The sequence below is a fragment of the Cucurbita maxima genome, unplaced genomic scaffold, assembly GCF_002738345.1.
Source record: "Cucurbita maxima cultivar Rimu unplaced genomic scaffold, Cmax_1.0 Cma_Scf00016, whole genome shotgun sequence".
In the NCBI taxonomy this organism is placed as follows: domain Eukaryota; kingdom Viridiplantae; phylum Streptophyta; class Magnoliopsida; order Cucurbitales; family Cucurbitaceae; genus Cucurbita; species Cucurbita maxima.
Window position 1 is genome coordinate 4,686,148 of NW_019272032.1, and position 26,895 is coordinate 4,713,042.

Below are 26,895 nucleotides of genomic sequence, written 5' to 3' on the forward strand. Positions count from 1 at the left end.
TTGTATTGTAATAATAAAAGCAAATGAACCAACCAAAAGTATGATGTAATTAGATAGATTTAATATATTGCTTTGTAAAATTATAAGTTAATAATTGATAATCTGAGATAAGTGAAGTGTCCAAGTTTGTTGTACTTCATCAAAACATAATATAGATGCGAGACATAATGAGCTTTAAAATAGTTGTCAACCCTGAGCCCTTCGTGCCTCGATCCTCACCGGGAACCCGCCCTCCATCTTTGCTGTCATGTACTGTACAAATTTGGGCTCCACCCCCTCCGCTGCTGCCGGAACCACTCGGAATCTTTTCAAAATGCCGGCCACCATCCTCTTCATCTGCAGAAACGCCATTTCCTTCCCTAAACAAATCCTCGGTCCCGCCTGAAACACGGGATACGTGTAGTTATCCCTCCCCACAAACCTCCACTTCGCCGCCGCATCGTCGCCGCTCTCCAGCCACCGCTCTGGCCTAAACTCCGCCCAATCCTTCCCCCAAATCCCCTCCATCCTCCCCATCGCATACGGATGATACGCCACCCTCTCCCCCTTCCTCACCACCGTCCCGTCCGGTAGTACGTCGTCCGCCACTGCCTGCTTCCCGTCCACCGGCACTGGCGGATACAGCCTCATACTCTCACACAGAGCCGCATGAGTGTACGTCAAATTCTTCACTTCATCATAACCAAAATCCTCCGATTTGTTGCAAATTTCTTCCAAAATTCGATCTTCCACTTGTGGGTATTTTGGCAACAGCCAGAAAAACCAGGTTAGCGCCGCCGAGGTCGTGTCCTGTCCGGCCAAGATGAAGCTTATGATTATGTCGGTGACGAAATCCTCGTCGGAGTGGCCGGAACTGAGGAACCGGGAGAGCAAGTCGACTGAGGCGATTGAAGAGTTGGTTTGGAGCTCGTTTTTCTTTTCATCAATGATGTTCTTTGCATATCCTCGAACTTCGGCTACGGCGATTCGAAGCCTTTTCTCGGACCCAATGTCCAGAAATTTTTTGAGCTTCCAGAAAATTGGAACCAAAGACTGGAACCTCAAGCTGCTGATTCTAACTGCGTCTTCAAATGCCTTTGCGAACTTTGATTGACCGAATGATGGTGATAAGTAAGCTGGATCATACCTGTTCATCAAAGTTATTTTGATTTGCTTTAAATTCCAAATTTAGTCTCTTTCTTAATTTTATAGTTATAAAGTGAAAGAATTTCCTACAAAACAAACTACCATCATACATTTTACGGGCGAAGATACAAGGAAAAAAGTTCAAATTATACATTTTAATTGTGGTAGGTAGGAGAATGAGTTAGCCACTAACAAGTTCAAATTATAACCAACTAAAAATTAATCTGTTAAATCATAGAAAACAAAATTTGCAAGTGAATCTTTGTTTTTTTTGTAATTAACGTACGTACCCAAAAGCTATCTTGCAAACGTTGTCAAAAGCGAACCGCTGAAGAACATCCTGAAAATCCAAAACAGAGCAGGCCGTGGCCGCGGTGTTAAGAACAGGGGTGAGGCGATCGGAGAGCTCAGCGTCGACGACAGTCTCAACGAACTTCCGAAGAGATTTGGTGCTAAACTCATGACTAGAAACTTGGCGCTGAAATTTCCAGCTCTCACCGTCGGCGTTAAAGATGCCGTCGCCAAGAAAATCGCTCAAAGCAGAGCGAAACGGATCTCCCTTTTGGTAAATATGAAATTGGGTCTTCAAAATGTGCTGTACGACGGCGGGATTCGCCGTAAAAACCTGAGCCTGGCCGAAGAGGCGGTGGAGGGTGAAGGTGGCGTTGGGGGAGACTTGGAGGATGTCGGAGAGCCACTCCAGACGGCGGTGCCGGTTGACGAAGACAGCGAAGAAGGAACCCACTAAGGGGTATGCTCTGGGGAGTTTAATGGAAGGGGTAGAAGAGGAAGTTGGGGTTTTGGTGAAGATGAAGAAGAAGAAGAAGAAGAAGAAGAAGAAGAGTAATGGAAGGAGGAAGGAGAGTAACAATGGAGCTACCATTATGAGGTCTCAATCTGCTTTCCAAGTTGCACTTGCTTTGCCTTTTACATTGTGGGTTCTTAAAAAACCAATTTTTTGTCTTTTGATTTTTAAAGAATTGTCCAAAATTATTAAAATTGGAAATTGGTGCTAAGTTTTTCAACTTTGGCAACCGACACAAGTCCAAACCAAGACCGGTTAAACTCAACAGACCCATGAGATTTTGAGACGTGTCATTGAGTCACTCTACTGACGTCATCTCTTACAAGTAAAAATCCACTAACCCTCACAAAAATGAAAAGCTCCACAAGATGGAAGACTCGGCTTTCAACCATACCCTTTGTTTTTCCTCTACTCTGATCCTTATCTGGCATGTCCACGCTCAAGCTCATGCATTGCAGCCCAGCCAAAAGGGATGAACCATGACCTTTTTTAATGATGATGGTTAGCACTGATTGCTGATTCCCATTTTAAGATATCTGCAGAAACTATACCAAGAAATGGTTTAGCAAAAACAGTACAGGATCATGCTATCTGCTGCTTGCATCTAAACATTCACAATAGCATCAGATACAAGCTTTTGTGTTTGTTAGTAATGCTTACCATATAATGGTGCAGGAAGAATTTAGGAGGCAGACTGAGGATCTACTCTAATCCCAAGTTTACACGATTCATGGAGCTGATGAACTATGTTGTGGGCAAATTGCAATCCCTCCTCGCCATAGCGAAGTGAACTAGGAGAGTGCTCCAGAAAATCATTATCAGCTTGTACTGCTTCCAACCTGCCAGTAAGCTCTGAAATTTTATTAGCAAGAGAAAGGAAGTCAATCTCCTCCCCCCCTCTTTTGTCTCCACAACTTACTTCAACTTTCACATTGCCAAAGTTTTGTTCACTCCCAAACTCTTCTTCTGCTGTCACTCTTCCATTACAGGTAATTTTGTGTATGGACCTCTCATCATCACTGCCTTCCCCTATTTGTTCCGGACTCGCCTCTTCTTCAGTACCTATGCAATTAGGAAGCCTTGGTAAAAGTCTATTAGCAAATATTTTGTTGATCTTATCCTCCAACCTCTTCAAACATAGCTGGATGTACACCTTTTCATCTTCAAATTCTAAAGATGAAGTTTGGTTATTCAACGATCTGTTGCTTCCCTTTGACGCCTCCGCTATCGTTGATTTGAAGGAATAATTGGCAGTATATTCATGGTGTTCTGCAATGGTATCTTCTTCATTTGCTCCATCACTTTGTTCATGTTCAGACTCAACTATTGTGTCCATCAAGTAATTAGATCTGTAGTGTTCGAGCTCTGTTTCTAATTCTTGAATTTCTCTCTCCTTTTCATTCAGGAGTTCGTTTGCTTTTTCTAGAGCTTCTACGTCGTACTCTGCTTGCTCTTCCATCATTCTCAAGTATTGAAGAGAATCCATCTTCATTGCAGCCTTCTCCTCTTGCAACCTCGTAATCATGGCCATCGCTTGACTTGCGGCAACCTCAGAAGCATTTCGTTCTTCTTCCAACTCTTTATACAAATAATTCATGCATTTCTTATCATATTCAACTTGTCGCTTTAACTTATCCACCATATTTTCACCTTCAATTTCACTTACATTGCTTCCATCTAGTGATTCAACAGATTCCATCGACACCGACCGATCCAATGCCCGAATTATGTTGAATTCAACAGAAGATTCTTTCTGTAAATCATCGTCAAAAATGCTAAAATTGTGGCCTTCATCATTTGAGGATGATTGGTTAACAAGTCCAACAGGCCTGCTCATTGAAAATTGCTCTCTATCAGTACTAACTATATCAGGATCCGTCTCCAAAGGTTGTCCTGTAGCACAATTCAAGACGTCTTGTTGCTTATCAAAGGACTCATCAACATTACTATGCTTCATATCATCATTAGTGTTCTTAATAGCAGATTCATAGGTCACCTCAGTAACTATATCAGTTTCCTTCTCTAAAGACTGCCTTGTAGCAAAATTGAAGATTTCATATTCATTACCATTCTCGGAGAACTCACTAATGTTGTCATGGTCCATATCATCATTAGTATTCTTAATAGCAGATTCATAGGTCACCTCAGTAACTATATCAGTTTCCTTCTCTAAAGACTGCCTTGTAGCAAAATTGAAGATTTCATATTCATTACCATTCTCGGAGGACTCGCTAATGTTGTCATGGTCCATATCATCAATAGTGTTCTTAATAGCAAATTCATAGGTCACCTCAATAACTATATCAGTTTCCTTCTCTAAAGACTGCCTTGTAACAAAATTGGAGATTTCATATTCATTACCATTCTCGGAGGACTCGCTAATGTTGTCATGGTCCATATCATCATTAGTGTTCTTAATAGCATACTCATAAACCCCCTCATTAGTTTTAGAACATTCTTCAACGGTTGTGCTGATTACTGGACACTGCTTCAAATCATTAATACCTATATCAGTTTCCTTCTCTAAAGATTGTTGTATAGAAAAATTGACGTTTTCTTGTTCTTTATCGCTCTCAGAGGACTCACTATAGATGATATGGGTGTTCCCATTCTCTGAAGACTGCTTCAAATCATTGACTACTAGATCACTTTCATTCTTTAAAGATTGACCTACCGTACAATCGAAGACTTCTTGTTCCTTATCAATCTGGGAGGCCTCACTAGCACTGCTATGATCCACGCCATCACTAACGTTCTTAATAGCTGATTTGTAAACCTCCTCATCAGTTTTAGAACATTCTGCAGCGGTAGTGCTAATCAATGGAGGTTGCTTCAAATCATTAGTACCTATATAAGTTTCCTTCTCGAAAGATTGTTTTGCATTAAAATTGACTTCACGTTCCTCGTTACTTTCAAAGGATTCACTGTCACTGTTATGATCTGTATTTTTCTTATCACTATCAGATGACTCACTATCACTGTTATGATTTGTATTTTTCTTATCACTCTCAGAGGACTCATTATCACTGTCATGATTTGTATTTTTCTTATCACTATCAGAGGACTCACTATCACTCTTATGATTTGCATGTTTCTCATCACTCTTAGAAGACTCATTGTCACTATCACGAAACATTTCTACTTTCAAAATTCTGAATGATTGAGAGATGCAATTTCCATACTATCTGTTCTTGTTTCCTCAGCTGTCATATATAAACAAGGTTAAAGAAATCAGACAAGAATAGGAGAAATTCAATAGGCAGGAGAAGCACACAACAAAAGGGAAGGCAAAGCCAGAAGAGTCTACCACACGGGGAGAGGCATGAATAGAGAAATAAGACTTACATGTTGCCAACTTTCCCACAATTTGTGGGTCGTGATGTAATGTGATGAACTCAGGCGAGCAAGAGAGAGGGGACTCCTGATTGAGAGAATCTGTAAGCTCACTTTTCTCCATTGAATTTGGGCGATAAAGTCCCAAGACATTGGATGCAGGGGATGATGCATCATCCAGTGAAATAAGTTCGACCCATGTAGAAGGGTTGCCAATCAGATTGTCTGGCCGGGGCAGCCAATTCAACTCACTCAGTCCATGAAAATTAGCATCGCAAGCAGGCGATGTCACGTCATGGGGCTTTTGCACATCAACCTGCACGTGTCATGGGGCTTTTGCAATGAGGCTTGAGTGGAATTTGTGTTATAGATTGAAGAAGAGAATCTTCTGTAAGCTCACTTTTTTCATATATTAAACTTTTATCATCATCTTCTTCAGGAAGCACATCCTCTAACTCAGAATCGGAGGTTATTCTCAGCTCACTGTATCCTACATGAGACAACAGATCGAATCCAGTTTTTCCAGGGATATTGTAAGGTTACTGAACCAAAAATTTTATCCCTCATCTGTTTGAAGCTATCTCGACTATTCAAGCATCGTGGATAAGGAATCTTGGTTTTAGTGGCCATAGTCACCAAAGATTTCAGTTGCTGGGCATTAGGCCTTGTCTTCCAAGGCTTACTGCAACAAGAACAAGGCCTTGTCTTAATACAATGAGGAATCGAGTCCCTTTTTAGTAACTTTCCACGAGCTCCATTTCCACCAGTATGTAGCCTCAACTTTTGCATTTTGGAGTTGAATCTGGGTTTATTGTTTGTTGAGGCAAATGAACAAAGACATGCATCACACATCTCATTGCCATCAACAAGCTTATTATGTTTGTAGCACGAAACTAAAGATGATATCTCCAATCTATGGTTGGTACAGAAGAGATTCCTATAATTATGAGGGTTTTCTTTGCCCAAAAGATGATCAAGCCTGGAGCACAAAATGCAAGGCGTTTGGAAGTTGCAACTATGTGCAAGTTTAGTCAAAACATATGACAACAAAGCATCAATAAGCATTAGAAAAATGAGAAACCATTCATAAGCTGCAGACTTTAGAATGGCTGCAAAGCCCTCTACACTCCTTTGAGCTTTATAAAATGCTTTTCCTTTTGCTGCCATTGCTCTAGAATTTCATGAGGCTACCATCTCTCTGCCAACCAGAAAACCTTTAGGCGATGAACATTATTCGATCCTCCCATGTTTCGATTGTATTGTTAAATATCCTGTCCTGAATTGGATCACCTAATGTGAATACCAACATAAAAAGGAAAATAAGATATACAAATTGAACCCCGGAAAAAAATCATCCAAAGTTGGCCATAAAAGCGGAAATATCTTGAAAGAAACCGAAAAAATCGAGAACGAAAACAATGGTGTATGGAATGTTTAGCAAGGGAGACAAAATCCAGCTGCGGAGGAATTGTTTACAAGAAGAAGAAAAAGAAAATGCAAGGAAAAGTAGCAAGAAAATAGAGTTTTGAGGGAAAAATATGTCAAACTGACTCCTGATTCATGTGGGTAATGGAGAAAACTGCAGTATATTCTTTACTCTGTGAAGGCAATGATAAAAAGGAAGATTGAGGGCTCATGGAGGATTTTCTTTTCCTTTCTTTTCTTTTCTTTTCTTTGTTCCTGAGGTAGCGCCCTAAAAGTGGTTTGGAGAAGAATATGGCAATACAGACGTTCAAACAATACCAGAATGCAGATCAGCTGAAAGCAAAACGAGAAGAAGAAAAAAAACAAACCCAATCTCAAAATATTTGATATTAAACCTACGATTGTATTAAGAAGAAAGAACAACTGAGGCATAAACGTGAGATAGAAAAATGAGATTGAAAACGACAATGCATAAGATTTCCTGATCCCACAAAAACCCAACTACCAATTTGTCTGGACATTGAGGAAAACCAATGAAGCTGGGCTGTTTAATCAGAAGAAAAATTATATAAAAAAAAATAAAAAACGCAGACGAATGTTCATAAGCAATCAAAGACAACAGTAATCCAGCAAACAGAAATTGCCCAGAACAACAATTTACTTATCATGAAATCAAATGTTAGGAATATAATATGCTTACGTCGTTTGAAAGGGGAGGATTCTGAGCAACCGAAAGGGAAAGGAGAAGCAACCACAAGGACAGAAAAGAAGAAGAAAAAGGAGAATGTAAATAAATGTAAGCAAAATATGAGTGAGAGGGAAGAAGGCATCACCTAAAAATGGAAACTGATATGATATAATTAAAAAATCAAGTGCTTTTGAGCTAATTTTTCCATATAAAAAAGTGATGTTGAAGGAAAAATGCAAAAATGGTACATCATCGTAGCAGTCTGCCAACTGCCAACTCTATGCCGATAATAATGCATACACATAGGGGTGGGTGTGGGGGTGGGGGGTGGGGGTTGGGGTAGCAGCATCATCACCCTCACACCCCCAACTTTAAAAATATCCTCTCTTTTTTCAACTCATAAGACTTGATATAAAAAATTAATAAGTATTAAACTTTTAATTTTTTTAATAGACCACAATTTTTTTTAAATACAATAATATACTATTCACAAAATTAAAATTTTGTATTATGCATTAAATTATTTTTTTAATTATACCTCGAACTAAAATTTTAATGATTTATTTACATAATTTCTTTTATTTAATAGTGCTTTTTTTGGATAATTAAATGTTATTGGGCCGGATGGGCTGACAAGGGCGCTGAGAGCCCAAAAGTGCGATTGCTCGTTGTCTCGTAGGTCCTTCACTGTTGCCGTCGTCTCCTATAATTTGAAGTGAAGAATTGGAGCTTGGAATCGAGACTGTGTTGGCAGAAGTTCTTCTTTATTGGCGTTTTCTACTAGTAAGAAATTCATGAAGCGGTTGTCTTGGTTCTTCTCCTGTAAACGTGTGAGTTTATCTCTCAGCTTCCTGTAATGCTTCGCGGTTCTCTTGACATCTCCTTCATTTACCTCCTTAATCAAAATGGAGGCTGAATTCAGTGATTGCCTTTCTGTATGTTCATGTAGAGGGTTGGAGGTGTGAGAGGATATTCCGCGAGCAAAAAGGAGCTGAAAATTGATGGAATTAAGCATACTATAGCCATTGCTTCTGGCAAAGGAGGTGTGGGCAAGTCCACCACTGCCGGTACTTTCTTTTGCTTCTGTTGCCTGTTTCTTAATTTTAGGTTTTTGGTACGGTGACTCTTTTTCTAATTGTAATCTTAGGTAATCAAGCTGATTCCCTTGCATAATCTTCATTTTTCTCCATTTTTGTCTACCTCTAATGTTAAATTGCGTCCTTTTGAGTTTAGGACCAAAATGAAACGCAATTTAGACGCCAGGAGTAATCCAGAATGCATCATTTTTAAAGTTGATCGAAGGTGGTTTTAAAAAAGGGATTTTTTTTTTCCTTTTTTTTCTGACGTTTCTGATTATCTTCTTTATTGCTTTATGTGAATAATATTTCGCATTCGTCACTTAGATTTCTAGTCTGTTATTGAGGCACTAATAAATGTTTCGTACTTGTTACTACGTGATGGTTGTTCTTATACAATTGGGTGGGTGGCAGTAAATTTGGCCGTTGCACTAGCAAACAAGTGTCGCCTGAATGTCGGATTACTTGATGCTGATGTATATGGACCCAATGTTCCAATTATGATGAAAATCCATCAAAAGCCAGAGTTGAATGAAGGTACTTTATAACCTTTTGTAATTACAAATATAGCATAGCTCAACTAGCATAAAACAGTGTCATTGACCAAGGGGTCTTGTTGCAGGGATATGCTCGTATTTTCTGTCTTAAGCCTGCCTGTTGCTTGAACTACCCTTATTTAAATCTAAGCTAGCTTTTAGCCTTCACCGGTGTAATAGATTTCTGAACCGGCCATCATTACTCTCACTGATAGTTACATTTGTTTATTGTGGTCGACTTGATTTGGTTCAAGTATTTTTCCATTTTAGATATCTGAATTTAAGCGCTACTGCAATAATCCTATCAATCTCCAAGAAATTCTTGTTGGTCCAATATTATAAGTGCCTTCTCGAGTGTACTTTTTTGTATTTATCTGCATGATAAGTTAAGTCAGTTCCCAAGAAACGGTGGATTATCTTACTTTCTTTAATTTTCCGTGCCTGATCAATCTGTTTACCTTCAGAAGAATTATAGCCAGCCAGGCTAATCACATTTGCTTTCTAGGCTTTGATATGATTCCCAGTGAGCATCCCGATGTCCATGCTTTAATTTTTTTCAAAGATACCATTGCCCCATAATGTATCACTTTATCGTTCTTTCTTTCACAGATAGAAAAATGGTTCCTATTGAGAGCTATGGAGTTAAATGCATGTCAATGGGATTACTCGTGGAAAACAATGCTGCTCTTGTGTGGAGGGGTCCTATGGTTTGTTTTCCCTAAACTTTCTGTTGAGTATTCCTCCAATATTTCGAGATAACATGCTTTAATGCTTCTTATCTTCCTGAATGATAAGTTTCTCCATTTCTCTACCACCAAGGTGGCAATAGATTTCCTATGACCAAGATATATAATTCATCTTTTTTTGTAAATATTAAGTTGATCTCCTTACCACCTTGAAAGGAGATTGAGTAAATGAAATTATAAGGAAAAGGGCTCACCTGGTGGATTGGAACATAATTACTTTGCCCACAGATCAACGGGACAGTACCATGGGCAACTGCTGTAAAGGAATGTGGCTATTCTAGAGGAAATGCTTTGGTAGATCCCCTTGTGAACTTGAAGTATTTTGTGGTTGGTTGCTAGCAAATTAAGTAGAGATAGGAGTAGAGCCCTGGTTTGACGCGGCTAGTATTTGAAATTGTGTTATCGGCTTCACCTCACTTTAGATTGGTTCACGTTCAAGGGAAATATTTTTTTTGGAAGGTGGGATTAATCATGATTAAGTTTGTTGGGCCTTTCCCGCTTGCTAATGCCCATATATTAAAAACTATCTTTTTCTTGCTTTCCTTAGGGAAGATTCATACTAATGATAATATTAAAAGGATGCACCCAAATATATCTCTTTGGAATATTAAAAATATGTTTTTTTTATACAAGATTTAGAGGATATCGACCATATTATTGTGCACCAAGACTCAGGGTAATCATTCGAGTAGGGTGACATTACCTCTTGCTCTAGCGCTTGTGGTACTTGGTTCATTGTAGGCCACATAGCCAGGTTGCCTTTAGTGCACCTTGCTCCTATTTCATGGATTGATTGTCTGGGTTCGCTATCTGCAGTCTTGTACCTTTTATCCACCATATGCTCCATCTGGTTTGCTTCCTAGAATGCTCATGCAACCAACGACATTTAAACCCCTACTTGAGAAAAATGAAACTGTAGGCCTCTTCCTTGTTATTATCTCCAACAAGAGAACTCCAAAGCTATAAACGTTTGAATGTTTGACTTCTTTGGTGGAGCTTTATAATTTTACCTTCTTTTTTACTGTTTGAAGAGCCTGAAACCTCAATGTAATTCGGTTCCTCACTGATCCGACCATGTATAATTTTTTTATAACTAAAGACTTGATTAATATTTTTTGCAAAAAACACTCTAGATATCATGTTGTCAATCAGCCTTTGACTCAACTTCAATGATTGCTTCTTCTTTTTTTTCCCTCCTAATCTAACTTGAATCTGACTTGTACAACTAAACATGTACTTCAAAAGACTATGCTTGAAGAATAATTTGTTTTCATCATTGAACTCTTTCCACATTTCTTTAGAACTCGGCTAATTTCGCAGGTGTCAAGTGCTCTGGAGAAAATGACAAGGGGAGTTGCTTGGGGAGATCTTGATATTCTTGTTGTTGATATGCCTCCTGGTACAGGCGATGTTCAGATTACAATGTCACAGAGATTGTTACTCTCGGGTAGGTAAAAATTTGTGATTTCACCCTTTGTTCTTTGGCAGGTTTGTTAATGGAATTGTTGTATTTTTAATCCAAATGCTATCGGCACTAAGTTATTTCGAAGTATGATGGTAGAAATATAGCAGTTTCTCATATATAATTTTGTTCATCACAAATTTTATTTGTAATAACACCTATAATTCATTTTCCTTGCTGTTAGGTGCATTGATTGTTTCAACGCCTCAGGATGTTGCATTAATGGATGCTCGTAGGGGAATTAAAATGTTTTCTAATGTCCATGTTCCGGTGTGAATTTCTCTATATTATTTTGCTAAATTTCCAAACCATCCTGATTGCAGTCTCGTTCATTATCAACATCCTAAAAAGTATAAAAATGTTACAATAATGTGGTTAAGATGTTTCTTGATAGTCTTTAGTCTTTACCTTATTATTCCATGCATTCATTGGGTGATAAAGAATCTGAATATCAATTCTCTTCATTTTCACACTCCGACATTGCCAAGTTTTCTGAAAGAATCTGAATGTTATTGACTGCTGCTTCAGATTCTGGGAATTGTAGAGAACATGAGCTACTTTACATGTCCACATTGTGATGAACGCTCCTATATCTTTGGGAGGGGAGGAAGTCGCAAGGCAGCTGATGAGATGGGTATCCCATTCGTGGGTGAGGTACTTGCTAATACGAGCCATTTAATTATCATGCATGACCAATTATGTTGATTTCCAGATGATAATGTCATACGAATACGCCGATCGATGAAGAATTTCTATAGCTGGGTCATTTTCCATACTAGCCAACTTGTGGATAACTTGTCACAGGTACCATTAGAAGAGAAGAACAGGAAAGGTTGTGACGAAGGTGTCCCTATTGTAATGTCAGAACCAAATTCCCTGGTATCTACAAAATATGTGGAAATTGCTGAGAAAGTTATGGAGCGAATTGAGGAGGAGAGGCAAAAACTACTCTATCCAAAGATTCAATTATAACCACAGCAGCCCCGAGATTTCTTTTTGACAATAGATTATGTTTCATTCCTATCATTCCAGCTTCATTCCCTGCGAGATAGAAAAAGAAATATATATGTTACTTACCGTTGAATTATGCTCATTTTGGCTCCTTTTGCATCGCTCTTAATGAATGAGATATTTATACTCTTATTACCCCCTCCAAAGATTCTATGATGACTTTGTTATTCAACGATGGACTAAGCTATACATTTTTGGTCCAAATGCTTATTATAGAAGTTAGGGGCACATTTTATCAATAAAAAAAAGATGTCATTTTCCTTAAAAAAAAAAAAGAAAGAAAAAGAAAAGGAAAAATTATGGTACTCTTTAAAGCGTTACTTAAGGAGAAAGAATCGTTTCTCTCTTTTAAAGAGAATCTATTTTGAGTAAGCTAAAATATTCTTTATACCTAAAAATTAATTTAATATATATACACACTGACAGAAATGTAAATAAATAAATAAATAAATAAATAATAAAAACCTAGTTTTGAGAATTGGATTCCAGACTTCTTTTTTTCCTCATATACGGGTTATGTTTCAATATAAATAATATTCGCTTTATAAATGGTATGGAATGACTCTCATATTTTAAAAAAGGAATATTTGTGTACATTAGATTTGACTTTTGATATAAATAAGAATAGAATAATTAGATTATTATTATTATTATTTAAAACATGCATTTTCTTTCTTTCTACTTTGATCATGTATAAAAATAAATAAATGCCTGATGAAATGAATCTTATCTTTTATCTTTCCAAGCCATTACAAATAATTAAGAGAAGTTTTAGAGAACAATAATCCACCATCCTATTAATAATAACAATAATAATACATTAATTATACTATTTAACCAAATAGTTTCATGAGTGCATGCGTATTTTGTAGTAAAAAAAATCAAAAGGTACATGTTCTATATATGCTTAATGCTTCTTTAACAAAAAGTGAAACGAGAAACGTCAAAATATGTTTGGCATTCAGAATATATCCTATTGTTTAATACATTAATTTAAATCTCTTTTAATGTGTCACTATCATAGTTGACTATATTAGCATCTAATCATATTATAATTATGGGAGTTGGTAGTTCTTAAAAAAAATATTTATCATCATCTTTGCAGGCATAAGCATAAGATTTGGGTGGTGCGAATGAAAGGAATACCAAAATTTAATTTCTTTATGTTCTTCAAGTCCCACAGTGTCGCCTTCCTTCTTCCCCTGCCTTTCGATCCACAACAATATCCAACATCCACACAACTTCTAAACATTTAACCCAAAATGATCTTTGCAGGATAAATATTAGTCAGTAGATAGACATAAAGATGCAATATCGTGAGATTCCTCAAGAAATGAGCATGAAAAGTAGCCATTTTATGGTGTGAAAACTGGGAAAAAAAAAAAAAAAAAAAAAGACTGTTTAGATGAGGGTAGAAAGTGGAGTCCATGTCACAATGCCCATACCCAACAAAAGCCTTTCCTTATTACGTATAAAAGGACCCCATGAAAGTTAAAAATAATGCATGGCCAAATCAAATCTCAATCAAACCCCTTCTCTCTTTCTTTCTTTGTTTCTTTCTTTCTTTCTTTCTTTTCGTTCCATCTTTACACTTCTTTTCCTCTCTCTCTCTCTCTCTTTATGAACAGTTGAGGGGAATGTTGTCTGGTGCGATATCTTTCATCCTTTGAATTTGAAACAATCAAACTCTTTTAAGTTTTGAATGATTTCGGACCAGGCTTCATTCCCCTCAACACACCCCATTAAATCTTTCACTTTTTTCTTCAGTTGGGTGGCCTCGGCAAGCCTCTGCTGCCCGTCATACAGGTATGCTGGTTATATACTTATGCAGGAGGTCTGTGAAGGCTGTCCTAATTCACCCAAGTTTTCATGGCTGTTTTACTGTGTTTTTTGATTGTGTCGGGAAGTTTATTTGAAAGAAATAAGGTGGAATCTACTGCTGTTTCTTTGTTCTTCTGTTGTGCTTATATCCAAGATGAAGTTTTGTTCTTGTTGAGAAACTTTCCCCTCCAACCCAAACTATAATTGTAGCTACAAAATAGAATAAGAGGGGAGGGGAGGGGATTCCAACTCCAGTCAATTTTGTTCGTTAGAAATGATTTGGAAGATGTAAACCCGAAGGGAGTAGCTGTCAAGAAGCGTACTGTAGTGTGCTTGATTTTGTTTCTAACGGGTGCCACTTTGGTTCATTCATCTTACAATTGATATAGCTGATATGACGGAAGAATATCAAATCATTACTAAACTAGAGAAACCTTGAAGTTGATACATTACCTAAAAAAAAAAAAAAAAGACTGGAATGTAATTGAAAAAGAAATTTGTTGTTCAAGATCAAAACACAAATTATTATAGACTAAAAATGAGAAAGAAATATGTGAACGTAAACCTAGTTTAAGCTAGCTAGCATACTACTACAAATATTGATGTATGATTGTGTAGCCTAATAGAGTAGGCCACGGTGGCAACGGTGACGGTCACATGACTATGACAATGATGAATTAACTATAATCTAAGCAATAAAATACAACTGAAGTTAACTGTAGCCTATACAAAAGGCGACGAGGAATGTCAGTGGTCCATTTATTGTGGGCATGTCTACTGAAAAGGGTCAGAAATTGGTGTGGTTGGGAAGAAAAGAATAATGCTGGGGAGATTAGGTTACATGTGAAGATCATAAATGGAGGTGGGCCATAATAACGAATTGTGAATTTTTGTCTAATCTCTTGATCGAAGGATAAGAGAGAGTGTATAAACATAGCCCATGATTCTTTCATGAGTTTGTTTGACATGATGTTAAACATTTGGAAATAATCAAATGCAATTGGTATAAGTGCTTGACATGCTGAAAGTCCAAAAAGTTCAGAATCTTTAGGCTTTGGTTTTGATGAGAACGGTTGTGCTCAAATTTTGGAGAAGGGAACGTATTTGATATTGATCTTCAGACAACAATGAAAAAAAAGTTCATTTGAAAGGGAGGTTTGAACGAGCTTAGTGAAACTTACCTCGCTAAGATGAAGTTGGGTTTCCTGCGTTTCCTTCCAAAGTTGGGATAAAAGTGGATGGAACGTTGGATAGACGACCGGAATTGGCCGGACAAGAAGAAAAGAGGCGCAACCAAAGAGGACGGTCGACCCTGGGCTGTTTGGGCTTTGACCCAATCTTCCATTCACATGTTTAATGAGATGTGGATGTTCACACCTGCTGATGAGATTATAGTTTAAGATTCTTTTCTAAAGAGTAATTGGGATTGGTGCCTAGACGGCAGACAAAAAAAACATCTCTAAAGGAAGTGTCCTGGTACAAAAGCTAAAACTGACCTCAATCACTGTGCTTCCAGAAACTGAGAAATCCATTAAGACCACTGGGAGAGAAAAAAAAAATTTGTTAAAAACTTTCATCAACACAGAGATGAGAGAGAGGCAGAGGTGGTCACAGTTTTATATCCATAAGAGAAGACGATGAGGAAAGAGATTGAAAAAAGATGTAAGATAAGCAGAATCTTGTATGTTCTTTAACATCTGTACATTTTCAAATTGCATGGCATTTTGTGAACCAAACTTTTCACCATTTGAAGTCGACATCTGTTCATCTGAACAAATAATTTGTTGCTCACATACCTACAAAAAACAATACATAGAAAAGCACCAACTCTTGTAGTTTGCTGCACATAGCTGATTTTTTTGCAGAAGACAAAATACTTCATCTTTTCTTTCTTTGGGAAACAGACTCAAGATAATCATTGAAGGTAACAGAAGGGTGAAAATCATGAAAATTTACCAGACAATGAAACTTCTCGTCACCGATGTGCAGCTGCATATTCATCATTTCACTTTTCCTTTTCTACTGCATCACCGTTTAGTTGGGTAAAAATAAAGTGGAAATCAGCTGTTCTTTCACACACAAGTCAAAAACCAAGTAGTTCCCTAAACAATCTTAGTAAATGCTACACTTTCAAATCATCAATATAACTAATCTAACTAGGATTTTCAAACCTGGTTCTTTTTTTATTTTTGGTTCAACGGGAGGAAAGTGTGGAAAATTTTGAACCTTTAACCTTGAAGACACATGAGCCTTAATCATTGAGCTATGCTTCCTCATGCTATATTTCTTTACATAATTCAATATCTAAAAAAGTGTAAATGAATAGGTTGCAATTATAATGGATATCATTCCGTAGACAAACAAATCTAAAGGGTGAGCATGGAATCTATCAAAATAAAGTCATTTATGAAACATTAGATTAAAACAAAACAAAAATGTAAAACAGGGCTCTCGAAAAGGATCATATAATCTAATGATAACACGATTGGAATTTTGTTGATTTAAATTTTCTGTCTAGGATTAAAATTCTACAACCTCATTTGTATCCTTCTTTAAGAAATCACATGCACCTTAGCTCTTACACTTTTTGAAGTTGATATTTCTATAATCCATCAATGAAAAAGCAGCCAACTGTTCTATAGAAAAGGAAGAGCTACTTTATTGGTTATAATAAAGTTTTGTGGGATTTGTCAATAACAAAAATCCATAAGATTATCACCTACAATATTCTTCACAAACTAAGGATGGCGACATTGATATAATCTTCACGAAGACCTTGAATAAATTAATCAGCCACTCATAAATGTTGTTCCTAGCTTTCTTTATATATATATACACATATATATATTTGGTCTCATAACACTTGTTTTTGGAGTTATTGGGCATGTAAATGACTTCCCCTCACGTTATAGCCTCGACTGGTGGCACACATTTTGCCCTAATCAACAAGCTAGGAAGGGCCCATTTCAATTGCAGGTCCCTTCTGAATAGCAAGGTATGAAATCTGGGTCGTACTACTGTTCCAAAAGCTAATAAAATGATGTTCTCTAAATGGACTAACTGCTATATAAATATTGTTCAGTATAACAATAATTTTTGTACATCCTCTTGTACAAAAGACGAGCAATGTGACTGGTCTAAACCTACAAAAAGCTTCACAAAGTGAGTTTTTGGTTACATCAATCCCTTACTTCACTTATTCGGGTGTCATGTCTCTTGCAACTCACTATTCCTATCTCTTTTAGGCTTGAGAGCATATATCCAATGCAACCCAAAAGTTCATTTTCTCAATCAGGCTGCCTCCCACCTCTGTACCCAGGAAACCCCAACCAATTCATCAACAACCAACTGGTCACAATGATGGATGTCAATAACACAAACTTTAAGTCATCCATATGTCGCAAATATGAAACAACAAACTCAACATTTGGCTTAAGGAATTTGAACCTCTATCCTCAATATATCTTACCAATTAAACTATACTCATTTGGACAAATAAGATATCAATTTCACCTCATAGTCTATTTATACTACACATATAGCATTGGGCAACCATAGGTGATGAATGCCAATTCTATGACTAGTAAACATTCGTAATAACTAACAATTCAAACCATTATCCTCATGTGAAGCCTATTCGTCAAGGTGTATCAAATGAGAAACATCTGCAAAGTAAATGGAGGATTCAATGGCTAAAGAGAAGGGGGAAAAAACACATTTTCCTCACTAAAATAACGGAAAGGGAGAAACACTAATATCTGAATTTGCAGAACCAACTCACTCCTATTAAGAAATATCACATCAGGAAGGATCGTGATGAATAATTATCATCTCAGCATAGTAAGGAGATTAGGGAGCAATTTTCAAGGTTAATTCACTGAAGTAGTAGAAACATGTGGAATGTCAAGCACCTCCCTCTAAAGGTTATGAAATGATAGGTCCCCCATTAATGGACAAAAACTAGAAAAAAGCCTGGAGTAATATCCAAAACATGTATACACACACACACATATCCGCATTTTAAAGAAGTTGACGTACAAAGTTCTTTCAGAAATTTCAAATCACCTTAAGAGAAATCTGTTGCTTGTTACTCCTTTCCATGAAAATGAGAGCATGCTACTTTGCTGGACAAAGCTTCCAGAGATGCAATCCAGCGTCTATAGACATTTTGAGTAGCAGATGGCTTATGAAATACAACTTCAACTCAAACATTCGGGTGTTTGCAATTGTTAGTTCTTGGCCACATGGAAAAGGTAAATACGTTGAAAACACCAGCAAAAAGATGAAGAAATTCTAGAGTGCTGACTTCAACTTACAGATCCTTGGAAGGAAAGAGGAAAACTATAGAAAACTTCGGAATCATTTCTATTTGCACTGATGCTTCTTTTAAAGGATAAACTAGTTCGTAGAGATGAAGAATAAAAACCACAATTAAGGAAATCAACAGAGCTGAAGGCCATGCAAGAGAAATAGAGAGGATGCAAGAAAGTCATAAATGTACAGATAGCAAGGGCATTAGCCCTTGAATCGTTTTGCAAAAACAAACATGCTGGCGTACATTAGATGACGTTGTGAACAAGCATGAATTCTTTGGGCAGTTAAAGAGAAATTTTACTATCAATATATATTTAAAATTAAAAAAGTGTCTTCATTTGTTTACTGAATTCTGTCTAAATAAGAAGTGATCAATCTATTCGATAATTGTTTTATACAAATCACATAGACACACGCAAAAAAGAAATAGAAACAAGCGCACAGTACAAATGGTGGCAACAGATTAGATATTGCGGCTACGCACATCTGCTCATCACTCGAAGAGGAGATGAGGAAATTATGAGGGAGGGAGCATGCTGATGAAGGTTGATGCAAGCTGAAACAATTTAATAACTTCAAAATACCCCGTACAACTCACCCCATCCTAGTTGTACGTTAGAACCTAATTGGACAACATTCAGGTAACTGTACCAAATTAAACAGAGATCTTAAAGCCCAAACGACCTGCTCAACACTAGAAGGAACGATCTTAAGATAAGCATTCCTGGTGAATTAGCCAAAATCAAGCAAGTCTCTCTACCATGCTCTGTTACCAGTAGCAGAACGGCTGACGTATAATATCCTGATAAAAGAGTGATCAAAATCAAGAGTATTCTCATCTTCCTAGTGCACTTTCATATCGAGAAGTATGGTTCCAACTGTGCTGAAGTAGTATTAAGCTAATACAATCAAGTTCACACTTTTTTAACAAGGAACGCTATTTGTGAAATAGAATGGAACATATGAAAGGAGATTGCAGGAACATTATCCAATAAACGCCAATAAAAACAGAAAGAACCAGACATCACCCTTCTTTCTTACTTTGCCTATGCATAGAGCACCAGTTTAGGAGACGTTCGTGGGCATTTCTCTTTTCCATAGAATAACTAGTTTTAATGCCTCCCAGTATCAGGGACCAAATGAAATGCGCACTTTAATATTCGATGGAATGATATCCTGGACGAGAATGAAGGGAAGACAGGCTAAATAGCTAACCAGCTGCAATAGATGAGAGCAGAAAAATAAACTTGTTCTTCTAACACAGTGCCTCATAATGCTGGAGAATTTCTCCCATAATAGTAGCCACCACCATTATGATTTTTCCCTCATAAATGGGGCCTCATAATACTTGAGATCTTACTCATAATAACGGCTCCTACCCTCAAGTAAGCGAGCGGGGTTTTCCATAACCATGTCACATGAAGCATTGGCAACTCAAGGAGTGAATGGAATCTCTTTTGGATAGCATCATTAGTTTTAATGCCTCCCAGGTCTAGGAGGTTCTGGGAAGGCTGGGGTATATTTTGTTTTGTGCTCGATTGAGGTCATTGATATGAATTGTCAGAAAACTGAAGTTTCCTTTTTAGGTCGTCTCAGTCCTGCATGTGCTGTTTTAGAATCTTATTTAAGAGGTTTATTCTAGTTTGAAGGAAGTGAAGGCTATGTACCAGTTTGGATAGTTTTGTGGATGGTTAGGTTCAAAGAATCTATGAAGAAAAGTATCTTCCTTAGGTTGTTCAGTTTGATTCTGCAAAACTTCAAGTCTTATCTTGGTGTAGTCTCAAAAACCTTTGTTGATTTATCGTACTTCGATTTATGTCTTATTTGGAATGTTTTTTCTTCCTTAGGATAGGGAGTGATACCAACTTAAGGTAATAGGTAGTATTCATGTCTGGGGGGAGAATATCCACATGTTTAGAAGAGAGAATAATATAAATCAAGAGAAGTAGCCTCACAGATCTTGAGGACAATTTTATCACTTAATCGTCACATTGTGTCATAAAATTGATAGGTCATATTGGAAGATCTTAGCCGGAAGATATACAAACTGCGCCAAGAAAGTGCCAAATATCTTCCCCACTGCTAGTTGAAGCAGAGTATTCCATATCCTTGTTGAACCAGCCTTCATCAGAACCTCGAAGACCATTATTTCAAGGTTTGATCTAGTGATCTTTCCTCTCCATTTCGTTTACTTCATAAAAAATGTCGTAAGGTCTTCCCTCTCTCTTTATTTCTTATGTCCTCTTCTTCTTCAATCCTCTTTTCCAAATCCACAGATATCCGATCAGTGTGCAACCTAGTAAGTGACCGTTCTTGTGTGCAGTCGGCCTTGCTAGCTTACAACTACCTCTTTTCTAACTTGTTTCTAGGAGTTGAATCGAGCCACCATCAGAAATTGATGAAATAGGAAAGACAGGAAGTTTAGGAAAATAGGTTCTCCACCTGTATACCAAATTTGTTCTCATATTCCAACTATAGAGATTAGAGGGGGAATATTCAGTAGGATCCTACTACTTTTGTATTCCTCAATAGCTTCCTCTTTTTATATGTAACCCATTGATTCCCTAGGATTTTACCCCCTATTGATTCCCAACATTTGTTGCTATCACACCCTATGCTTCTGATTTCCTATGTAAGAAATCAGAAATCTGTTAGTCTAGAATTGTTTTTCAGATAAACCATGGGCGAAGATCCTCAACCTTTGACATAGTAAAAGATCAAAAATGGAACCGAAGGGTATAGGTAACAGATAGAAAATCAAACCATCAAAGATTAAAGGTGTCTTCATTCGGGCCATCCATCTATAGTAATTGATAGAAAATCAAACCAAAGGGTATAGGTATCTTATCCCCAAACTATGAACTATACACTAGGCTTACAAACTCAGATGCACATTGTGTTTAGGTTTCTTATTTTCTTATTTGAAAGAGAGAAATTAATAACAAGGAATATGTTTGATTCACACGTCGGACAAATTACCAAAAAAAACCAACTGTTACAGAACATAACCGGATTAATATAAAAGCATGCTTTCTAACCTTGACGGTCTTAAGACGACGGTAGGTATACCATTATCCTTCAAAAATTATCTATCTTTCAATTCAAACTTCTTAATCCATGTATACAAAACCAAATTCATCACTAGAGACTGAAATCCCTCGACAATCTATATAACAATCTACAATCTACAACGGAGAACCAATGCAGACAACTGGAGGTTATACCATGGAATATGAGAAAGATGCTATAATCTTCTGTCCAAACAATGAAGAATACGGTTTGATCCAAACCCTAAAAAAGCATAGATTATTGCTGGATAATTAATTAAAAATTATCTCTGAGAATTCGATGCTTAGATCGAAATTGTGCGAAATCGGAACCACAGAAACAGAAAGCTAGGGCAAAAAAATCGAGAAAGAATGAGATTTACCAAGCTTAGCAACAAAGCTAGACTTCGGTTACGCAATCCATATCCATTTCAAGCGCAAGAGAATCGAAACGTTTCCAGGTAATCAACGAAGTTGCATTGCCCATTGAATTCACTGGTTGAGAACCGAAATCGACGCTCCTAATTGATAACACAATTTCCATTAAAACTAAGCTGAGCGATACATCATCTTGGTGAAAGGTCTACCAAATAAACAAATAAAAGAAAAATTCGAAAAGTAAAACTCCTCTATAGCATGGCATGTAAGGGTCGATACACCCAGTACGATAACGGATTTACAGGACCGCCGCTACGAATGCTAGATTCCTTCTATTTCCTTTACTTCTTTGCTCTTCTAGCAGGGGCCTTTCTTGCCGGCGATTTCACTTTCTTTGCCGGAACACTTTTTGCTGGTGCCTTCTTGGACGCCGGTGCTTTCTTCACCGTCGGTTTCGGAGCTGGTGCCTTCTTCCCAGGTGAGGTTCTCGTCGATGTCCTTGAAGCCTTGGCAGGCTTCTCCTTGGCTTTCGGCTTGGGAGCGGCTTTAGTCTTCGTTGCAGCTTTGGGCTTCGCAACAACACTGCTCTTTGACTTGGCTGCCGTAGGCTTAGGTTTAGCAGCAGCCTTAGGCTTGGCAGCCGTCTTCGGCTTCGGTTTTGCAGCGGCTTTCGGCTTCGCTGAAGATTTAGCCACAGCCTTAGTCTTAGCGGCCGCTTTTGGTTTAGGCTTCGCAGCTGCAGGCTTCTTGGCAGGAGAAGCAGGTTTCACAATCGCCGACTTCGCCGACTTAAGCTTAAATGAACTCTTAACCTTCACCAACTTCCCGGAAGCCACAAGTTTCTTCAAATGGAATAACAAAAGCTTCTTAAAGTTCGAAGGAAGTTGTTTCTGCTTCTCCTCAATAAATTTGGTGATCGCATACTGACTCGAACCAGTTCTCTCTTTCAACGTGACAATTGCATCCTTAATCATCTGAAACCAGAACACCATAGCAAAATTAACATAACAGAACAAACAAACCAAGAACCAATTCCAAAATCCGAATACGATCCATCAACACACCTCTTCATATGGAGGATGAGTTGGAGGATTTCTAGTTTTTCTAGCAGCAGCAGCAGGCTTCTTCTCTTTAGGTTCTTTGGACTTCTTCGACTTCGCGGCCTTGTTAGCTGGATTCACTTCTGCTGGTTCAGCGTCGGTCGGCTCTGCCGCAGACTCCACCGGCACGACCGGTTCCTCAGTAGCCATTGGAGTAGATAAGAGATCAAATTCCACAATCCAAAAGCAAGATTAGGGTCTACGAACAGAAGAATTGAGTTGGCAAGCGAAAACAATCGGGATGAAATTGGGATGTACAGCCAAGAGATGGAAGCTATTTGATATCTTACTGGTAATTTAGTTGCGAGAAATTGACTAAAATGTTTAGGCTTAAATAGTCGGCATGTCATATTCAACACAGGGAAGCTGAAATGTGATTGGAGAAAACGCCTATGACGCGGATCGCCACCTTTTCCAAGTTTAAACTACAGCCGTTCGATCAAGCGTCATCGACGGCTGATAGCGCTAGATTTGGGAGGCATTTGATGGAGGAGCTTGGAAGGGGGAGGTGTTAGAAGAGTTGGGTGTGTTTTTAAGCATGATTAATATGGTCATAACTTAGCCTCAACTTAATATATTTAGGTGCTTTTTTCTTTATTTGGTAGCTTATTTTATTAGCTTTCTAATGAATATTTTTTCATATTATTATGTTGATAAATGCAACACATATTTGATTTTGAATGTGAAATGGTCATGATTAGGGTTTATCACGATGCTATGGTAGTTTATAGCAATTTTAGAACAATGCTTCCGATCAAAACCTCAAATTTTCATTCCTATGGATAATAGCTTAGTTACAGAGTCCAACAGAATAAGAATCGAAAAAAATAAATATCGTTTCGATGTAAAACTATTACCTGAAACATCGTTAAAGTTGAACACATTATATACAAATATAAAACTTGTTCGCAAAAATAAACTTATGTTTACCAGATAATTGAATCCGTTATTTCAAACACACTAAATTAAGTGAATAGTACATGACTTCCGAGTTATATTCTACAAAATTGACGAAAGGGTAAATTCTTGTTAATAGTTTGCAAATTACACCCTCTCCTTACAACTATCAACAATGTATGAGATTAAGTCGATGTGATTTACTTATATTCCATTAAAATCTAATTAAGCTCTTGAAACTAGGTCGATGATCAAACTCATATTTAAACTAAAATTATGTTTATATATTAAGTTTTGAATATAGAAAATAGCTCAAACGTCTTTAACCACAATATTTCATGCAACACAATTGGGCGTTAGTAGTTTAGTTTTCATTTTAGGTCTCGTTTTTTGTTACAATAGATACAATTTCATTCTTCATGCACCTCTAACTCTTTTTTCTTTAATAGCTCTTTTAGATCTTTTCGCGACGGCTATTAAATATAAGTATATTTCTTAAATAACATCTAGATGCAAAACTATGTTATTTGTACAATTGATCTTTCGTACATCCAAGCCGACCAAAACTAATTGTTTCACTATAGTAACCTATTTGAATAATTTGTCTCAAATTTTTTGCTATTAATTAGTTTCATAGATTGAAAAGGTAAGATCTTTTTAAAACTAATTTCAATGACCAAAATAATTAAAGTGACATAATCCAATCCGTTCAAATATTGAAATTTCAATCCAAGGTGCTTATCAACCAAATTTGAGTTTGAAATTGAGCCATCTTCAACTCAAAAGTTCAAAAAAAAAAACATTCATATACTTTCAATAAGGATTTAGTCGATTGCAGCGGAGAGTGAAAAAGTCTTGAAAGAGTATCCATTGGTAGCCGAATTGAATTCCTTCCATAAATTTTAAGCAATCATACGTTAGATATTGTATTAACTTTCGAAGTTAAAAGTTAAAAGTATTTAAAAAAAGACAAACTAACATGTTTGAATTTTCTTTTATTGTAAGAAAGATTGGTCTAAAAGAACATTTAACCAATTAAGGATATAGTTAGTTGGTCATTAAAAAAACATTTAAAACCAAGAATATTTGACTTTTTTACAAATAAAAAAAAAAAAAATTAATCTCTCTTGAATTTGATAACATATTTTATTTACGTAATAGACAGTTTAAATCAGTCATCGAGTTTTATTTATACTTTTACTTTAATCATAAATAATAATTACTTGGAGTTCCTATATGTCTTTATCTTTTTATCTTTTACACAAATATACTTATATTTAATAATTACTCCCATTGATTTTGTTCATAAATAAGGACCCTATGCATCAGATTTTTATGTTCTCAAAGAGATTCATTCAAAAAAAATATACATTTTATTGTTTGACTTAATCATGAAAAATTCATGCTTTCTTTCGATAAAAGTCATGCTTATGTCGCTTCTTTTTCTTCTTTTAACGGCAAGCGGCCCAATATCGGCCCAATATCGGCCCATTCTAAACAGAGAAGTGGGCAAAGGCCCAAAATCCCCAACATTCCAACTATCAGCACCAGTTTTTCTTGTTAGAATATACATTTTAGAGCACAAAATCAATATCCGCTTTTTCAACTATGGATTATAATTTATAACATAAGGGTTATCCAAAAGATATATAAATATATACGGTTTGAAGAAGAAAGTTGAGGAGGTCATTATGTGCAGAAGCAAGCATCAAAAGCAATTCCAATGAATTAATCTGAGAGCAGGTTTGGAGGCTGAGTGTGTGCAGACATGGTGGGGTGGCTGTGTTCCCCTTCGTAGGTTACAATGAGCATGGATGGCTGTTGTAGGCACCGCTCCACGTGCTTCCTCGCGGGACAACCTCTCATGCTGCTGCATTTGTAGTAACCCCTGCACCCACACATTTTGGATTCCATAAACACAAACTTCATGCTCCTGCTTACATCCAAGATTTGATCATTACCTTGGATGAGGGGAGCCCTTAATCGGCTTCTGCCCGTATTTCCTCCATGAATACTCATCGGAAGGGATATCAGCAAGCTTGTTGCTTATGGCGGGCACCTTGATTGATCTCTTCACTCTATGTTTCCTACAAGAACAACGCGAATAAACAAAAATTGTTGCTGCAACAGACAAATAGAGATAGGAATCCAACCTCTTGTTGGAGCAATGGCATTTGGCAGTGGTTCCGCATTGGAAGCTCCCTTCGTCCATACTGAGTGAAGAAATGAAAGATGTAGGTGATGGCATTGTGAGTGAGCAATTGGAGTTGTCAAAATTGAGATTCGTCGGGTTGTGATGGGCCAACATCCTCTGTTTCTGTTGTTGTTGTGGGAAGCTGAAGCTTAAAGATGGAGGTTGTTTGGGGATTTGGATATGATTGTGAGGCAATCCCAAGTGTGGGTTTCCCAGAAAAATAGAAACTTGAGTGTTGAAAGGAGGGTGAAAAGGGTGAAGAGTTTTGGTTGGAGGATGCGTTGTGTGAGTTGGGGAATCCAAGAGAGCGTTATGGGGCAGAGGGAGAGAAGGAATGTTGTTGAGCCGTCTGGCTCTTGCATGACCAAACCCAGTATACAAAAGAGAAACCACTTTTCTGAACTTGGAAACTGCTTCTCCAGTGTCCACCGTCAATGGGATCAAGTGAGGAGGTTGATGAGCCAAGAGATTGAGAACTCCATGGCAGGTCTGTATGGCAGCTCTGTTAGCTTCTTCAACCTCTTCCATTGCAAAAGCCCAGAAGACAAAAGAGAAGAAGAGAGGTGGTTCAGAAAAGAAGCGAAGCAGGTAAAATCCAAGAGGGAATCATGAGAAGGCGAAGAAGATGGGAAGAGTAGAAGAAGAAACAAGGGGAAATGGAGAGGAGGAGAGCGTGCAAGTTTCAGAAACCCTAAACAAAAACATCCATCAAAACTAATTAAAACTAATTAAAACGACTACTCTCCAAATTTCTAATTCATAAATAATTCCTTGTTCTGGTGGGACCCACGGAGATTGAAGTTGAAATTACAAGAAATTGTTTGTTTTTATTTATTTATTTATTTATTTATTATTATTTTGGAGTTGCCAAACATACACTCACCATGCACGGAGTTGCCAACTTTTCTTAACCCTCAATTAGGGTATATAAAAAATA

General features: G+C 37.3%; 5 protein-coding genes and 2 long non-coding RNA genes across 10 annotated transcripts; 2 read left to right on the forward strand and 5 right to left on the reverse strand.

Annotated features, from left to right (window-relative positions):
• Positions 1 to 39: 39 nt before the first annotated feature.
• LOC111491315 (cytochrome P450 94A2-like) lies at positions 40 to 2,060 on the reverse strand. Its single transcript, XM_023140189.1, has 2 exons — positions 1,416 to 2,060; positions 40 to 1,126 (listed from the first exon to the last, which is right to left on the reverse strand). Exons 1-2 carry the CDS (start codon positions 2,006 to 2,008, stop codon positions 187 to 189), a joined length of 1,533 nt encoding a protein of 510 aa, XP_022995957.1. The 5' UTR covers positions 2,009 to 2,060; the 3' UTR covers positions 40 to 186.
• A 35-nt stretch (positions 2,061 to 2,095) lies between these two features.
• Positions 2,096 to 5,711, reverse strand: LOC111491314 (myosin-binding protein 1-like). Of its 3 annotated transcripts, none has more exons than XM_023140187.1 (3): positions 5,276 to 5,711; positions 4,973 to 5,133; positions 2,096 to 4,876 (listed from the first exon to the last, which is right to left on the reverse strand). In XM_023140187.1, the coding sequence occupies exons 2-3, from the start codon at positions 5,064 to 5,066 to the stop codon at positions 2,613 to 2,615; spliced, it is 2,358 nt and encodes a 785-aa protein (XP_022995955.1). In that variant the 5' UTR covers positions 5,067 to 5,133; positions 5,276 to 5,711; the 3' UTR covers positions 2,096 to 2,612. The 3 variants fall into 3 exon arrangements, with proteins under 3 accessions (XP_022995955.1, XP_022995956.1, XP_022995954.1); XM_023140188.1 differs by having other exon boundaries at positions 2,096 to 3,926; positions 4,074 to 5,133; XM_023140186.1 differs by having other exon boundaries at positions 2,096 to 2,475; positions 2,591 to 5,133.
• LOC111491316 lies at positions 5,299 to 6,429 on the forward strand. Its single transcript, XR_002719695.1, has 2 exons — positions 5,299 to 5,367; positions 5,703 to 6,429. It is a non-coding gene; the product is annotated as an uncharacterized LOC111491316 (long non-coding RNA).
• A 1,657-nt stretch (positions 6,430 to 8,086) lies between these two features.
• LOC111490799 (iron-sulfur protein NUBPL) lies at positions 8,087 to 12,308 on the forward strand. Of its 2 annotated transcripts, none has more exons than XM_023139409.1 (8): positions 8,087 to 8,206; positions 8,326 to 8,443; positions 8,867 to 8,989; positions 9,598 to 9,695; positions 11,055 to 11,181; positions 11,381 to 11,466; positions 11,725 to 11,850; positions 12,001 to 12,308. In XM_023139409.1, exons 1-8 carry the CDS (start codon positions 8,171 to 8,173, stop codon positions 12,166 to 12,168), a joined length of 882 nt encoding a protein of 293 aa, XP_022995177.1. In that variant the 5' UTR covers positions 8,087 to 8,170; the 3' UTR covers positions 12,169 to 12,308. The 2 variants fall into 2 exon arrangements, with proteins under 2 accessions (XP_022995177.1, XP_022995178.1); XM_023139410.1 differs by having other exon boundaries at positions 11,725 to 11,845; positions 12,001 to 12,178.
• Positions 12,309 to 15,027: 2,719 nt separating this feature from the next.
• LOC111490804 lies at positions 15,028 to 16,051 on the reverse strand. Its single transcript, XR_002719625.1, has 3 exons — positions 15,985 to 16,051; positions 15,525 to 15,878; positions 15,028 to 15,405 (listed from the first exon to the last, which is right to left on the reverse strand). It is a non-coding gene; the product is annotated as an uncharacterized LOC111490804 (long non-coding RNA).
• Positions 16,052 to 21,851: 5,800 nt separating this feature from the next.
• On the reverse strand, positions 21,852 to 23,191 carry LOC111490801 (histone H1). The gene is made up of 2 exons (XM_023139412.1): positions 22,832 to 23,191; positions 21,852 to 22,741 (listed from the first exon to the last, which is right to left on the reverse strand). The coding sequence occupies exons 1-2, from the start codon at positions 23,015 to 23,017 to the stop codon at positions 22,109 to 22,111; spliced, it is 819 nt and encodes a 272-aa protein (XP_022995180.1). The 5' UTR covers positions 23,018 to 23,191; the 3' UTR covers positions 21,852 to 22,108.
• A 2,207-nt stretch (positions 23,192 to 25,398) lies between these two features.
• On the reverse strand, positions 25,399 to 26,655 carry LOC111490800 (probable WRKY transcription factor 39). The gene is made up of 3 exons (XM_023139411.1): positions 25,918 to 26,655; positions 25,726 to 25,851; positions 25,399 to 25,652 (listed from the first exon to the last, which is right to left on the reverse strand). The coding sequence occupies exons 1-3, from the start codon at positions 26,484 to 26,486 to the stop codon at positions 25,493 to 25,495; spliced, it is 855 nt and encodes a 284-aa protein (XP_022995179.1). The 5' UTR covers positions 26,487 to 26,655; the 3' UTR covers positions 25,399 to 25,492.
• Positions 26,656 to 26,895: the final 240 nt, after the last annotated feature.